General features: G+C 45.8%; 1 protein-coding gene across 1 annotated transcript; it reads left to right on the top strand.

Moving 5' to 3' along the window:
• The first annotated feature begins 3,799 nt into the window (after positions 1-3,799).
• Positions 3,800-15,210, top strand: MTNR1B (melatonin receptor 1B). Its single transcript, XM_065882537.1, is given in 4 exon segments — positions 3,800-4,022; positions 14,182-14,580; positions 14,583-14,914; positions 15,130-15,210. Coding segments are annotated over 4 exon segments (1,035 nt in total).
• The last annotated feature ends 691 nt before the right edge of the window (positions 15,211-15,901 follow it).

Raw genomic sequence — 15,901 nt, 5'->3', positions numbered from 1 at the left:
AGATATCTGTTGTGGTTATGTGCATGGTCCCAGACCAGGACAGCACAGGGCAAATACCCTGTGTTTCATACACAATTAACCAATTGTGTGTTATTGGTGTGTCTGAACTGGGGCAACATATATTGTATTTAACTTACCTATTGCTCTGAGGGCCACTGATAGCCAGAGAAGTGCTACTCTATGTTTGCTACATGTGCACTTGTAAGAACAGGGAAAGCATGGCTGTCCCTTCTTTGAAAATGCCCCTAGACACCACCCAGCTGTGTCTCTTCCTCATTCCTGTTGTTCTCCTACAGACTGCTTGTTCATTGGGGATTTGCCCCCAAATCATGGGTTTCCTTTACTCTCACCACCATAACATTCAGCCCGTGACTTAGGTCCTCGACCTTCTCATTTCAAACAAGCTTCGTCCAGCAACCCACTCCCATCATCACCTCAGAGCCCTCATATCAATAAAATCCATACTCAGAAATGTCAGTTTCAAACAAATCACTCTCTCAATCTCACAATTTATGTTTTCCGATTCATCCACCACAACTCTTTGAATTCAACCCCTCCCATCCCTTGATCCCGCCTCTTTCCCATGACCCACCAGCCCCCCCCCCCCACCGCCCCATTTTCTCAACTTCTCTTGTTTAATGTCCTCCTAGGGTCCATCTTCCCATCACACCCTCATACTTCCTTTTGTTAGTTACTCCTCACCGGCAAATCGAAATCCTGAGCGAAGTTCACTCTGCCTTCTCTGTGTCTATCCTGAGCGGCTCCAAGTTGCCGCTTAATAACCACCAGCAAGGCTGACTGGCTTCATTTCAAACCATCATCTTAAGCTGTACAGTGGCGCATGCTGTCCTGACACACCTGCCATGCTTTCCTAGTTAAAGTTTCTCTTTTCTGTAATGACATTTCAGACCTTCTCCTGTCTTCATATCTTCCACACTCGTTTCCCCTGAATCTAATGAGGTAGCGTCGAACACCCTGAGGATACAGCAGCCAGAGAGGAACTCCCTCTCTCATGCCAATCTAGAAACACTTCTGAATTTGTACTGGCTTCTGCTTCATTTCTACTGTAGGGAAGAAAGCCTCTCTCTCCTAACGATAATCTACCTTCCTTGGGCTCCAGACGGGCTCACCTCTCAAGGAGTTTATTGCTTTAATTATTATCTTCTCCCGCATCATCACGCCATTAGAGTCCCTCCTCTCCACTGCATTCTTTTTTGTTTTTGTTTTTATTTGGGGGAGGGGGCGGTGGGAGAGTATAATTTACATATAATAACATACATACAAATAACATCCCAGAAATTCATTTCATGTTCTGTTCCATTCAATCCTCACCCCCATGGGCAACCATTGCTCTGATTACTATGACCATAGATGATACTTTCTTCCTTTTGGCCATTCTATAATTGGAATTGTATAGAATGTACCCTTTCGTATCTGGCTTCTTTTGCTCAATATAATTTTTTTTTAGATTAATCCATGTTGTTGTGTATATCAGTAGTTTTTATTGCTGGGTGGTATTCATAATTACCACAATTTGTTTACCCGTTCATCTCTCGAGGGACCTTTGGCCTGTTTCCATGTCTGGGTTACTATAAGTAAGGCTGCTCTGGATAATTGGGGCACAGATCTTTTTGTGGGCATATGTTTCATTTTCTTTTCATTTCTGGTCATAGGATGGTATATGTTTAATTCTATAAGAAACTATCAAGCACTTTAAAGTGGCTGTACCATTCTGCATTCTCATAAAAGCGATGTATGAGAGTTCCAGGTACTTTACTTCTTCGCCGGATAGATAATCAGTCATTTTGATTCTAGCGATGCAAACAGAGCTTGAGACAGTGCTTGGCATAAATTTACCCTCAAGACGGATGAGCAGTTGTTATTATCAGAGTAAAAGTGGTCAAGCATTATAAAGGAAGGGCATCTAAGTTCCTTTTTTCCTATAACCATAGTGCACTCTTCTTCTTGTTCTAACCCCTCCAAAAACCGCATTATAATAACCCCCAGTATTGACCATACATCTATTTAAGTATTATTATGTTTAAATAGATGTTTCTAAATCTATTTAAGTATTGTCATGGCTTTTTAAGGAGGACAGGGCAGAGACATCACCAATACTTCCCACATAAACAGCAAGTGCTCAATAAATAGCACAGGTTCGTCTTTCTCCTGCAGCTGCCTAGTGTAACCCTCTCCCTTATTTTGCTCTGGGATCTGTCCCCATATCCTGGAGTCACCACCTCTTTGGGGCTGTACAGCCCCATGGGGACCTCAAACCCTGCCCTTCTTCTTTTTTTTTTTTTAACATCATTATTGGAGTATAATTGCTTTACAATGGTGTGTTAGTTTCTGCTTTATAACAAAGTGAACCAGTTATACATATATATATGTTCCCATATCTCTTCCTTCTTGCTTCTCCCTCCCTCCCACCCTCCCTATCCCACCCTTCTAGGTGGTCACAAAGCACCAAGCTGATCTCCCTGTGCCATGCGGCTGCTCCCCACTAGCTATCTACCTTACGTTTGGTAGTGTATATGTGTCCATGCCACTCTCTCACTTTGTCACAGCTCACCCTTCCCCCTCCCCATATCCTCAAGTCCATTCTCTAGTAGGTCTGTTTATCTCTTTCTGACTTACTTCACTTTGTTTTGTTTTTGTCTTTCTGACTTACTTCACTTTGTATGACAGACTGTAGGTCCATCCACCTCACTACAAATAACTCAGTTTCGTTTCTTTTTATGGCTGAGTAATATTCCGTTATATCTATGTGCCACATCTTCTTTATCCATTCATCTGTTGATGGACACTTAGGTTGTTTCCATCTCCTGGCTATTGTAAATAGAGCTGCAATGAACATTTTGGTACATGACTCTTTTTGAATTATGGTTTTCTCAGGGTATATGCCCAGTAGTGGGATTGCTGGGTCCTATGGTAGTTCTATTTGTAGTTTTTTAAGGAACCCCATACTGTTTTCCATAGTGGCTGTACCAATTTACATTCCCACCAGCAGTGCAAGAGGGTTCCCTTTTCTCCACACCCTCTCCAACATTTACTGTTTCTAGACTTTTTGATGATGGCCATTCTGACTGGTGTGAGATGGTATCTCATTGTAGTTTTGATTTGCATTTCTCTAACGATTAATGATGTTGAGCACTCTTTCATGTGTTTCTTGGCAATCTGTATATCTTCTTTGGAGAATTGTCTATTTAGGTCTTCTGCCCATTTTTGGATTGGGTTGTTTGTTTTTTTCATATTGAGCTGCATGAGCTGCTTGTAAATTTTGGAGATTAATCCTTTGTCAGTTGCTTCATTTGCAAATATTTTCTCCCATTCTGAGGGTTGTCTTTTGGTCTTGTTTATGGTTTCCTTCCGACAACCAATCATCAGGTCCCTGACGAACTGCACCTTTTCTAGTCCGAAAATATGGGTGTCCCTAAACACAGTTTCTCTGACGGTGCGCTCAGGCACTGAGGCCCGAACTGGGCCAGGCACGTGCTGGGCTCCGGGTGGCAGTGTGGAGCGGCGCCGTCGCAGCTGCTCCTGAGCTAGCGGTGGGGGGGGGGCGGGGGACGCGCTCCTTGGGCAACGCCTGCACCCCAAATCCTCCTCCCGTTCCTACGTTTTTTCTCTGTCCCTTGCCCATGTTTATCTCTTCCAGGCCCCTCCCCACTGGCCTTCTCCCTGGTCCGCGCGAACTGGGTAGGGAAGGGGGCGGTAGGAGCGCCGGACTTGGCACTGCGCACCCAGCCTGCAGAGAGACCGGGTGCGTGGTGGCTGGCGCGGTGCGGGAGGGTCCACCATGCCCGAGAACGCCTCCTTCGTCAACTGCTGCGAGGCGGGTGGCCGAGCGGAGAGCCGGGTCTGGACTGGGGCAGGAGGCGCGCGGCCCTCCAGGACCCTCCGGCCGCGCTGGGTGGCGCCCGCGCTGTCCGCCAGGCTCATCGTCACCACTGCGGTGGCCATCGTGGCCAACCTCCTGGTCATCCTCTCGGTGCTCGGGAATCGCAAGCTCCGGAACGCAGGTGAGCGCCACGCCCGCTGCTGCGTCGGGCCCCTCTCTGGTGTCTGGTCTTGCCCCTGACCCTGATCCTGTCCGTCGTCAGGGCCCCGCGCCGCGTTCCCTTCTCTCTCACCAGTCCCCGAGTTTGTTCTTGAACTCAAAAGTTAGGGTGAGTTGCTGCCTTTCCCCGACTTGCAGCTCTAGCAAGTGGACCGGGAAGCACTTGGCGCATCAGCACCAGCGTGAATCGGGCGAAGTTTTTCTTGCGCACTTTTTGGCAGACCGGGGCGCTGTGGAAATCCAAGCAGCTGGAAGCCATAGCTCTCCAAGGCGCTCCAGTGTGGGCGGGTCCCCATGGTGCCCCTCCCTGGCCACAGAAATCTCACCATCTTCAACACCTCCATCGCCTGCCAAGCACTGTGGTTCACGCAGCAGGTGCTTAGGAAATATTTGCTGAGACAATGAGTGAATGAATGGAAACGCTCCAGTGAATTTTCGTCCTAGACTTATCTCTTCATCTTGGTTCCAAACAAGAGAGTGCCAAAAGCAGACATCTGCAGCCTCTGCTTGGATGGAACTAAATTGTTTTGCGATAACCGTGGTCTCTAATGAAGACGGGGAATGCGTAGGACTAAACGAAGGTTAAAATAGTGATTTGGCAAAATAGTGTTGCAATCCTGAGAATATTTTTTCCCTTTCAGTCCACTCTCATTTCAACTTTCCCATACTCAGGTGTGCCAGGGAACAAAACCAGAGGGAAGGAGTCCCTAAACTCTGGCCCTGAGGGTCACTGGAGCACACTGACCATTCCAGCTTGGGGAGAAGCTCAATGACCTGTTTGTCAATTTGTCATTTCCCAGTTTGAGTCTTGGAGGCAACTCAAATATTAGAGTGAATTAAAATGAAAAGATAGCAGAAAGCCAACTATATAGCTTAAACATGCTTTTCTAAGGAGGCTGACCATTCAGAAAGGCTATTTTAAACAAATTGTTATATATTTTTTATGTGGCCCTGTGACTCCATGATTTTTATCTAAAGAACAAACAAAAAATAAAAATGTGAGCTTCTGTGCATAATATTGGAAACTTCATATTATTAAGAAGAAGTAACTGTATGGTGACAGATGGTAGCTAGACTTATCATAGTGATCATTTTGAAATGTTAAGAAGAATCGAATCCCTGTATTGTGCCCTAGGAACTAACATATTGTTATAGGTTAATTATACTTCAAAAACAAAGAAAGAAACTCATAGACAAAGAGTGGATTTGTGGTTACCAGAGGCAGGAGCTGAGGGGAGAGGGAACTGAGAGAAGGCAGTCAAAAGGCGCAAACTTCCGGTTACAAGATAACTAAGTACTAGGGATGTAATGTACAACAGGCCACATATGACTCACTCTGCTGTGTGTTACGTATGAAAGTTGTTAAGAGAGTAGATCCTAGTTCTCATGACAAGGAAAAATGTCTTTTTTTCTATTTCTTTTTGTGTCTATATGAGATGATGGATGTTCACTAAACTTATCGTGGTAATCATTTCATGGTATATATAAGTCAAATCATCATGCTGTACCCCTTAAGCTTATACAGAGCTGGATGTCAATTATATCTCAATAAAACTGGAAGAAAAAAAAGTAAGCTTTCTAACTCAGTCATTTCAGTAGTGGATGCTCGCATTATCTGCAGTAACTTTTTCAAGATATTATTGTGTCCTTTGAGTAGAGGCTTAACTCCTAGGAAAGAGCCGGTTACTATCAGAAAGCTGTATTTAGTATTTCCATCCTATCGCCCTTTTGTAGCAGCCACAAGAATTCATTTCCTGCCCAGGGAGGCAAGGAGGAGGCAGGGCCTCTCTTCCTGACTAGCAGGGTGTTTAGAGGAGACCCGGTGGGCTGCCTACCACGGGCGGGGCGGCTGAAGGTTGAGGGTGCTTCTTCCTTTTGCCTGAAGGAGACAAGCTTATTCTCCCCTCCTCCGTCCTGAGGAGGGCTGGCCTCTTCTGCTGTCCTAGCGAAGTTCATGGAAACCTTATTGATTTGGCCTGGATGGGTAATGAGCTTGTTAAATTGCTGGCACACCGTGTGTCTTATCCTTCCTAACTCCCTTTGAGTCTGCTACAGCCGGGCACCAGAAAAAATTTTAACACTTTATCTAAATGATATTAATTCCTGACACATTCATTAAAGGCTGTTCCGGTCACACAACCAATTTTTATTTGACCCATGGCTTTATTGATGATAGTCATACATACTATGAAAAATCATAGTATTAATGTAAACTAAATACTTTGGCAGATTGAGATTTCAAAAGATGCCTGAAAACCTACAGCAGTTTGAAGAGTTAGCACCCATTCCACTATTAATCAGGTCTTGTCTTACTGAAGAGTATGGACTTACTTTAAGAAACATTTATCTTAGAGCTTTCTGTAATTGAGTCTGGTTCCTTAATTCATCGTTATTAAGAAAATAGGGCTGTGACAATGAGAACATGTGTATTTCCGATGACTAAGGCACACAGCCCATATTAAAGTCCCAGCAGCATTCTTAGCAGGTGTCAGTATCCTCTACTTGACTATTACAAACCCAGTTTCTCTGTGTAGCAGACTCTCATCATTCATAACAGGGATGTTCCTGACAGCGGGGTAGGTGGTTAGATTAACTGTCCTTTTTGAGGGAGGGACTCCCCTGTCTTCAGGTTCTGTTGCTCGTGCTTTGGGTTGACTTTTTTAGAGATGGCACTAGAGCAGGGCAGACAGGAAGGGATGGAGGGAAGATGGGGGGCAGATTCAGGGCACTGCCCCAACTTAGAAGGTAAGGCCAGGTGTGTGTTACACTCTTTGCTATGTTTCCAGAGCCTCACACATTGCGTGGCACTGGTGGCATTTCATATTTCTTGGTGTGTGCTTTCTGGGGCCCGCCACACTTCAGGCTCTGAGGACTTTTCCTTGTGCCCGCCCCTGTCACTCATCCCCAGCCCAGACCTCACCAATGTTCATCCCTGTATTTTCTCTCTCTTCCTCTCCTGCTCTCACAGAACTTTCCTCTATCAAGTTCCTTCTCTCTCTTCTATATTTTACATTTCTGTCTCTTTCCCTTTAGCTTCACACACACACACACACACACACACACACACACGGGGCTCCTTTGCTTAAGAGAAAAAAATCCTTCCTTGGTCTTATGTCTCCTTCTAATTTCGGGGCTACCTTTCTCCTCTTTTCAGCCAGACATCTTAATAGAACAGTTTGCATCCATTAATCACCTCATTGCTTCCCATTTCCTCCTCAGCCCCCTGGGGTCTTCCCTCATGGGAAATGCCCCTCTGTGCTGTGTGTGACACTGAAGGCCACTCCCTCCTTGAGACCTTCCATTCCCTCGGCTTACCCGATGCTAGTTTTTGGACCTCCTTCCTCTCTTCCTCTCTCGGACACCTGATCCCTGGGAGTCCTCTTTGGTTCCTTCATTCCCCAAGCCCTCCTGACTTTTGTCTCATAGCATCTCCCCATTTCCCCCTTTCCTGCCCCCCTACTCCTACTGCCCCAATTTACACCCTCATCCTCCCTTGAGCAAACCATGTCCATAGTCACCAGACAGCTTTCCCCACTCCTCTACCCTCCCTGTTACCATGGCCAGGGTCACCCCTGCCTCCAGGGACCACCCTCCATCGACAGAAAGGTGTCCAGCTCCAGAGCACGGCTGGAACAAGCCTCCGGGACCTGCCTAACCCCCTCAATGTCACAGACTTGTCTCACTTCTCCCACTCAGTGCGACACGAGCTGCTGTCTCTCCCACACGGTCCGTGTTCTTTTTTTTTTTTTTAATTGGGGTATAGTTTTACAATGTTGTGTCAGTTTCTGCTGTACAACGAAGTGAATCAGCTATATTTATGCATATATCCCCTCCCTCTTGGACCACCCTGCCCCCCGCCATCCCACCCATCTAGGTTGATGCTCTATCATCTTGGGAGGCTCCCTGCCTCTTTTCGGCCATTGAATATCTCTTTCAAACCCCTTCCTCAGCTCCCCTGCGGGTTGTTGATTTTTACCATTAATAGCATAAAAGGTGTGGTTACTGTCTTTCCCCCTCCCCAGCCCAGCCCAGGCTCCTGCATGCCCTCCCCATACGGCAAAAGCTCTTGAAAGGCCTGGAGGAAATACTTAATAGACCCACAGCCCCTGCCCTTCAGGCGTTACAAGGTAAGGTGGAGCCCACTTCATGCAGGCTCTACCCTACCACTGAATACGCCTGGAGGGGCCCCTTGGTGACAGGCGTCTTTCAACCTGCTGAGCTTCTGGGGTTCGGAGGGCTTCTTATCAACTGAAAACCAAACTGGGCTCCATTGGACTCCATCCCTGGTATTGCCTGAACTTTCCAACTTCACATTTCGCCTCTGAATACTTATTTTCTCTTTACCAGGCAAAAATGAAAGCATTTTAAATCTCTTAATTATGTCTTTAGCCAAATAATCAGGAAAGCTCATAATCCTCGATAATTCCTCCCATAGAGTCCTTAGCAGCCCCGTGTGTGAGCACTTTCATGTTAGACTGCCTTTTTCTTCCCCCCGCACAAAGTCGGAGTCTATATTTAGCATGATATGCGGCAAAACTCAGAAGATCCTGATGCTGCTGTGAGGTCTTACAGTTTAAAATACTTATGGCTGAAAGAGGAAAAGTTAGGGGGTTGGGAAGTAAAGTTGCAGTTCTGAGGGTATTTACACTCTAGATGCAATGTCCTAATTTCTTCATCGTCCTCACCCTATAGGACTTCTTACATCTTATCTCCCAGGGAGCTTAGTCCAACCTTCTGAGCCTCTTTCTTGTTCTTTGTAATAATAATATAAAACTGTTATAATTGTATATAATTATAATAATATAAAAACCCATAATAATATAAATAATAATGCAGCCGATAATATAAAAATTACAATAATAAATAATAGCTACGATTGTTATGTGTAGGGTTAGCAGATGCAAACTATTATATATAGAATGGATCAACAACAAGGTCCTACTGTATAGCACAGGGAACTATATTCAATAGCCTGTGATTAAACCATAATAGAAAAGAATATAAAAAAGGACGTATATAGATGTATAACTGAATCGCTTTGCTGTACAGCAGACATTAACACAACATTGTAAATCAGCTATACTCCAATGAGAGAAAGATTGCTATGTGCTTATTATGTGTCAGATACAAGCCTCTCTCATGTAAAAGAGAGAGAAAGAGAAGAGAAAAAAAAATATCTTATACAATCTCCCCATCAAAGGATAGCCCTTTCCAAGTACCATCCATTTCTCTCCATTTCTCTTGAAGGCAAAGCTGGTTGGGAGGGCAGCCTCCAGTGCAAAAGTTTATCCTCCAACACTCAACAGAATTCACCCTTGCTAACATCACTGCTGATCTCCTAACTGGCAGGTGACATGGGCACTTTTCTCATTCTTGTGGATGACCAAAAACTCTACACCCTTAATCCCTTTGACATTTCTTTTTCCTGGTTTCCTCTTGTTTCTCTTTTTGCTTTTTCTCCCTCTTTCTCTGTTCACATATTCTGGGTGTTGGTTTCTTGATCTGTAAAGTGGAAATCATGCAATCAACCTTAAAGGATTCTTGTGAGAAACAACTGAGTCCCTTTACGTGAATGCACATTATAAACGTCAAGGTACTATACCAATTGTGGGTTGTTTTTTTTTTTTGGTTATAATTAAAGTAATAAAATGACTTCATAAGAGTTTCCAAGCAATGCCTTGATGGTTATGGAATATGATTTTGTAATAAGCATCTCAGTTAATTATTGAAATGGGTGCATATGCTCTTAAATGTATTTTATTCTTTTAAGTGGTTAAAATACCCCCATCATATTTTTTATACGATTAGCTTGCTTAGTAATCCTTTCCTTTTTAAATTAACGTGATGTTAGATTTCAACTCAGCCCTTGTATGATTCATCCACACGCTCCAGGGTTTTCACAAACAATGTGATTTGGGAAGAAAACAATCTCCACCCTCAAAGAATTTGGGAATCTAATTAGGAGCTTATGTTAATATAAAAGTGCATTGTTTTAGTATTTGAGAGGAAGTCACATTTTTAACAAATTATCTGTTCAGTTATTTCAAATGCCTATCCCAGAATATAACTAACAAGAATATCTCACATTAGTTTGGAGACTGTTATTATGTCTTAAATTTTTTCCCATGCAGGATCCCATCTGAGGTGAACAGCCATCCTGGGATGGAGGCAGGCCTTTGTGGTTTTGTCTGGCCCCTTGCTGAATTGTCCTGCTTAACCAGCCCCATCCTCCAGTACTGCCCTCAGCCCCAAGATGACTTAGTTCTTCCCCACTGTTCCCACCACCTCGTGCTAGCCTCCAACCCACTCTCACCACACTGAAGAGCCACTGTTTCTGTGTCTCTTTCCCCAACAGCACTGTTAGCATCTCAATGGCAGGGGCGTGTCTTTCACCCATCACTGCACCCTACCCAAGTGTGATAGGTGCTCAATAAATATATTACACGTTTGAACAAATGGAGGATGGAAGAAAACCTCAAGGCATGGAAAGTTTAACCCTGTTAGAAATGATAGATCATCTGTTTACTTCCCTATCGTAACCCTCATCACGTCTTGATTTTATTGAATTGTCTCTTCTATGAGACCACGAGCTTTGTAAGAGGAGGGGATGTGTCTCTCTTGCTCACCATGCCCCAGAATAGGCCAGAGCCAATACCTAGTAAATACTCTGCAGTATTTATTGAGCAAATGACTCAATGACTATCTATTTCTACATTGCCAATTTTAGCTCAATGACCAGAGACAATTTAAAACCAAGAAATTCCTCTAGGAAAATAGGGTGGGTACAGGGAAGAGCTTTATCTTCCAGAATTCTCCTATCTGATGAAAACTAGATAGCTGAACATCTGCTGGCTCCTTCTCAGATTTCCAGATTCCCATTAAGGACTAGATTTCCCAAAAAGAAAGAGAAAGTAGGCCAGGGGGGAGGGGATTATGGTGGCTGTATGTGTGGAGGGATGTGCTTTGTATATGAATGCAAAGGGAAGGGAGTTCCATATTAGTACAAAACCTTGTTGTTGAGGTCTGTCTCCACTAATACGCCCTGTCTGATAGAGGCAGATGGAAATAAGTCACGCCAAGACTCGTGATATAAATATTCATTAGAAACCTGTGCACCAGATGATAAGCAGTGCTGTGTGTCCTGGTTGATTTCTCACCTGTCTGGAGAAAACATGAATAGAGAACTCGCTCTCTCTTTGACTGTCATCTAGACAGGGTCTGGCTTCTTACAGATGGGAGACAAAGCAAGAATTTTATTCGTCTAACTTGGAATTGAGTCAAGAAAGTCAGGAGATGGTATGACGTCTGAGGGCAGATGGATCTACAGCAGAAACTGGTTGATTTCAGCCTTATAGGAACCCCAGAAATAACGGGGGAGAGTAACTGAAACACTTTCCACGTGGAGTTGAATGTGTTCTTCCCACTAGTTACAAGCTGTTTGCCAGCTTCTGGGGCATTATTAGGGGATGAGCCACATGAACACGACAGAGCTTGACTTGCTTTCCCGGGAACAGCTGGCTGAGCTAGCACCCGCCCCCAGCCGCACTTGACTCTCTCCACATGTGCTTGCAAGGGCCAAAAGCTTTTTTGCCACTCAGCCAGGAAGCCAGTGGGCACTGCAGAGACCAGTATTCCCACATGGGAAAGAAGGGATTTTCTTCACAGAAAGAATCATGTGGAGTGTGTGAGGAGGGGGAAGGAGGGCTCCAAAATGAAAGGAGGGAACGGAAGAAACAATAGTCACAGAGAAAAGAAGTTCAGTGACTAGGTCAAGTTCAAAGTGGCAGGACTGAGATTACCCCAGATCACTCCACCTTCCAGCGCCACTTCCCAATGTCAAAACAACATTTAATTTTTTTTTTTTTTGAGGAGTCTCCATACCATTTTCCACAATGACGGCTTCAGTGTACATTCCCACCAACGGTGCACGAGGGTTCCCTTTTCTCCACACCCTCTCCAGCATTTGCTATTTGTGTTCTTTTTAATCATAGCCATTCTGACAGGTGTGAGGTGATGTCTCATTGTGGTTTTCATTTGCATTTCCCTGATGATTAGTGATGTTGAGCATCTTTTCATGTGCCTGTTGGCCATTTGGATGTCTTCTTTGGAAAAATATCTATTCAGGTCTTCTGCCCATTTTTTGATCAGGTTGTTTGTTTTTTTGATATTGAGTTGCATGAGCTATTTATATTTTGGATATTAACCCCTCATCGGACATATCATTTGCAAATAATTTTCTCCCATTCAGTAGGCTGCCCGTAAGATCCAGCAGTTCCACTGCTGGGTATATATCCCCCCAAAAAGAAAACACAAATTTAAAAAGATACACGCACCCCAATGTTCATAGCAGCCTTATTTACAGTTACCAAGGTATGGAAGTAACCTATGTGTCTATCAACAGATGAAAGGATAAAAAAGATGTGGTGTATACACACACACACACACACACACACACACACACACACACACACACACATACACACTGGAATATTACTCAACTGTAGCAAAGAACGAAATTTTGCCATTTGCAACAACATGGATGGACCTGGAGGGTATTATGCCTGGTAGAATAAGTCAGACAGAGAAAGACAAATACTGTATGTTATCACTTATATGTGAAATCTAAAAAATACAGCAAACTAGTGAATATAACAAAAAAGTAGCAGATTCACAGATATAGAGAACAAACTAGCGGTTATCAGTGGGGAGAGGGAAGGGGGAGGGGCAACATAGTGATAAGGGATTTAGAGAGACAAAATACTATGTACAAAATAAATAAACTACAAGTACTGCACAGGGAGTATAGCCAATATTTTATAATAACCTTAAATGGAGTATAATCTATAAAAATACTGAGTCACCTCTGTGCTTTCATTAATACTATCTGATTTTTCATCTGCTTTGTCTGTCTCTGCAGCTTTTTGAAGGCAGGAATTATGTCTTGTGTCTGTATCACTTTCCTCCCAGTTAATCAATAAATGTTTGTTGAATGAAAACAATAATACTGAATCACTATGTTGTACACCTGAAACTAATACAATATTGTAAATCAGCTATACTTTAATTAACCAAAAAGAACACTTACAATTCTAGAAAGAGACAAGGACTCCTGATTCAGCTGAAAACAAGAAATTCGAGAGAGGAAGTCCCTCTCTTTCTTGAGACGAAGTAAGTTCTCAGTAGTGGAGTCAAAACCTGAAATCCACCAGTGGAGACAGAGAACAAGACTGAGAATTAAATGAACAAGAAGGAGACTCCCCCGCATCCCAAGCAGGTACTAAGATGTATGTTTCTTGCCTTGTAGTACCAACCATACAGAATTTGAGGGGGCTTTTCTCCCATTAAGTAAATAGATCCCTGAGATAGTAGAATAGGAAGGAATCTCACAGTTCAATCTGAGGCAGGCTTCTCCTTTACCATTCAACTTGTACTTGAATACCTCGAGAGACACGGAAGCTCACTACCTGGAAAGCACTTAAAGTATCCAAATCATCTCCTTTCTATTCAGTTACATCCTGTCTCCCTCGGGCCCTAACCTAGCTCTGGACTCAGGAGCAGTTGGGTCCTGAGAACTCCCAGGGAGCTAACAGATGTCTTTTTGGTCAGTTCTAAGTGGAGTTACCCCAAGCATCTGAGGTCAAAATAGGCACTTCAAGAAGGCTGCCTGTGGGTCTTCCAGCTTCCCAGACGTCCTATGGAGTCTTCCCTGAGATGGGTTGAGACTGAGGGTCAGGACATGGAGGGCTGGGAACGCCCTTTCTCTACCTTGTGTGTTTGCATGTAGCTGCAAGTACAGAGTCTGCTTTGCCTGAGGGTCTGACTCAGGGGAACTCCCCACTGAGTGGCTGTGAAGCTCCCTTTCTCCAAACCCCCTTGAAGCCAGACCACAGCCTGAGTTTTCTGGTTGCTGTGTCTTCTGGATCCCTTCCCTCTGCCTGATGCTTTGGACCCCTGAGGTGGTCACAGCAGCCTCCGCAGAGTACCCACAGACGTATGGTGGCGGTGGCGCATCAGTGTCCTGGGAGAGTCCCTCCTATGAGGGACAAAGGCTAGAATATTCTACAGAATAGAGATCGTGGGGTTTTGTCCTGACGACTCTTGCTTCCTGTTTCCCGCTCCAGGTAATTTGTTCTTGGTGAGTCTGGCATCGGCTGACCTGGCCTTGTGCCCCTACCCGCTAATCCTCTTGGCCATCTTCCACGACAGCTGGGCCCTGGGGGAGGCGTGCTGCAAGGCCAGCCCCTTTGTGATGGGTCTGAGCATCATCGGCTCCGTCTTCGACATCACTGCCATTGCCATTAACTGCTACTGCTACGTCTGCCACAGCGTGACCTACCACCTCATCTGCTGCCACTGGCACACCCCCCTCTACATCTGCCTTGTCTGTCTCCTCACCCTGCTGGCCCTGGTACCCAGCTTCTTCGTGGGGTTCCTGGAGTATGACCCACGCATCTACTCTTGCACCTTCATCCCGACGGTCAGTGCCCGGTACACGGTGGCAGTGGTTGTCGTCCACTTCCTCCCCCCACGGCTGTTGTGTGCTTCTGTTACCTGCGCACCTGGGTGCTGGTGCTCCGGGCCTGCAGGAAGGTCAAGTCGGAGAGCAATCCATGCCTGTGGTCCAGTAACATCCGGAGCTTTCTGACCACGTTCGTGGTGTTTGTGATCTTTGCCGTCTGCTGGGCACCCCTGAACTGCATCAGCCTTGCTGTGGCCATTGACCCAGAAGTGGCTCCCCAGGTCCCAGAGGGCCTCTTTGTCACTAGCTACTTACTGGCTTATTTCAACAGCTGCCTTAATGCCATCGTCTATGGGATCCTGAACCAGAACTTCTGCAGGGAACACAAGAAGATCGTCTCTGGGGCTTCCCTGGTGGCGCAGTGGTTAGGGGTCCGCCTGCCGATGCAGGGGACACGGGTTCGTGCCCCGGTCCTGGAAGATCGCACATGCCGCGGAGCGGCTGGGCCCAAGAGCCATGGCCACTGAGCCTGCGGGTCCGGAGCCTGTGCTCCGCAACGGGAGAGGCCACAACAGTGAGAGGCCTGCGTACCGCAAAAAAAAAAGAGAAGATCGTCTCTGCCTTCTGGAACCCATGGCACTACCTGCAGGACTCTTCCAAGGGCAGCCAGGCATTGGGGCCAGAAAGCTAAGCTCCCACAGTGGTTAACATCCAGCCCCCTGTCCAGGCAGACGCTCTCTTGCCTGATCCCTGGCCGGGCAACAAACTCATGAAATGATGGGAGTGAATCTGCTCCAAGGGTGAGATCAGGCGGCCTCCTGGACCATGCCAGCCATTCACAGGACAGCACACAGTTTGTGGATCTTCATCCTGTGGACAAGAAGCCCGTCAACACCCTTGGTTCAGGTTGGTCAGAGACACCTGCAGGTACTGGGGGCCACGTCCCAGCAAGCACAGCTATGGACCTGGCAGACCCACTCTCCCGGGAGCGCTAGGGCTTAGCACAGACAAGGGCCAAGGAAGGAACAGAATGCAGAGGGGCCTGGGGTGGAAGAGGCCAGTTCCTTCCCACGGGCTGCCCTCTTGTCCTCCTGCTTTGGCCTCCTTGCTGCTTTTGCCCCTTCCCCTGAGAGTGGGTATCTCCTCTGTTAGCAAGGACGGAAGATCAAGCTCTGCAGTGCTGGAAGGTGGGTAGCTCTGCAGGGCCTCTGGGGGCTGGCGTGGTGCAGAGGGTAAGCATCCTGTACTCTCCACCGCTGACCTTCCCTACGTATACGTGTGTGCGCACGTGCAGGCATACACACGCACACACGCACATACCACCCTATATGCACTGTACACACCACCCACATCACACTCTACACACACACACACACACACAC

This window comes from Phocoena phocoena, chromosome 8, assembly GCF_963924675.1.
Source record: "Phocoena phocoena chromosome 8, mPhoPho1.1, whole genome shotgun sequence".
Classification (NCBI taxonomy): Eukaryota; Metazoa; Chordata; class Mammalia; order Artiodactyla; family Phocoenidae; genus Phocoena; species Phocoena phocoena.
The sequence above is the reverse complement of the archived record's forward strand: the minus strand, read 5'-3'. Positions and strand labels throughout refer to the sequence as shown.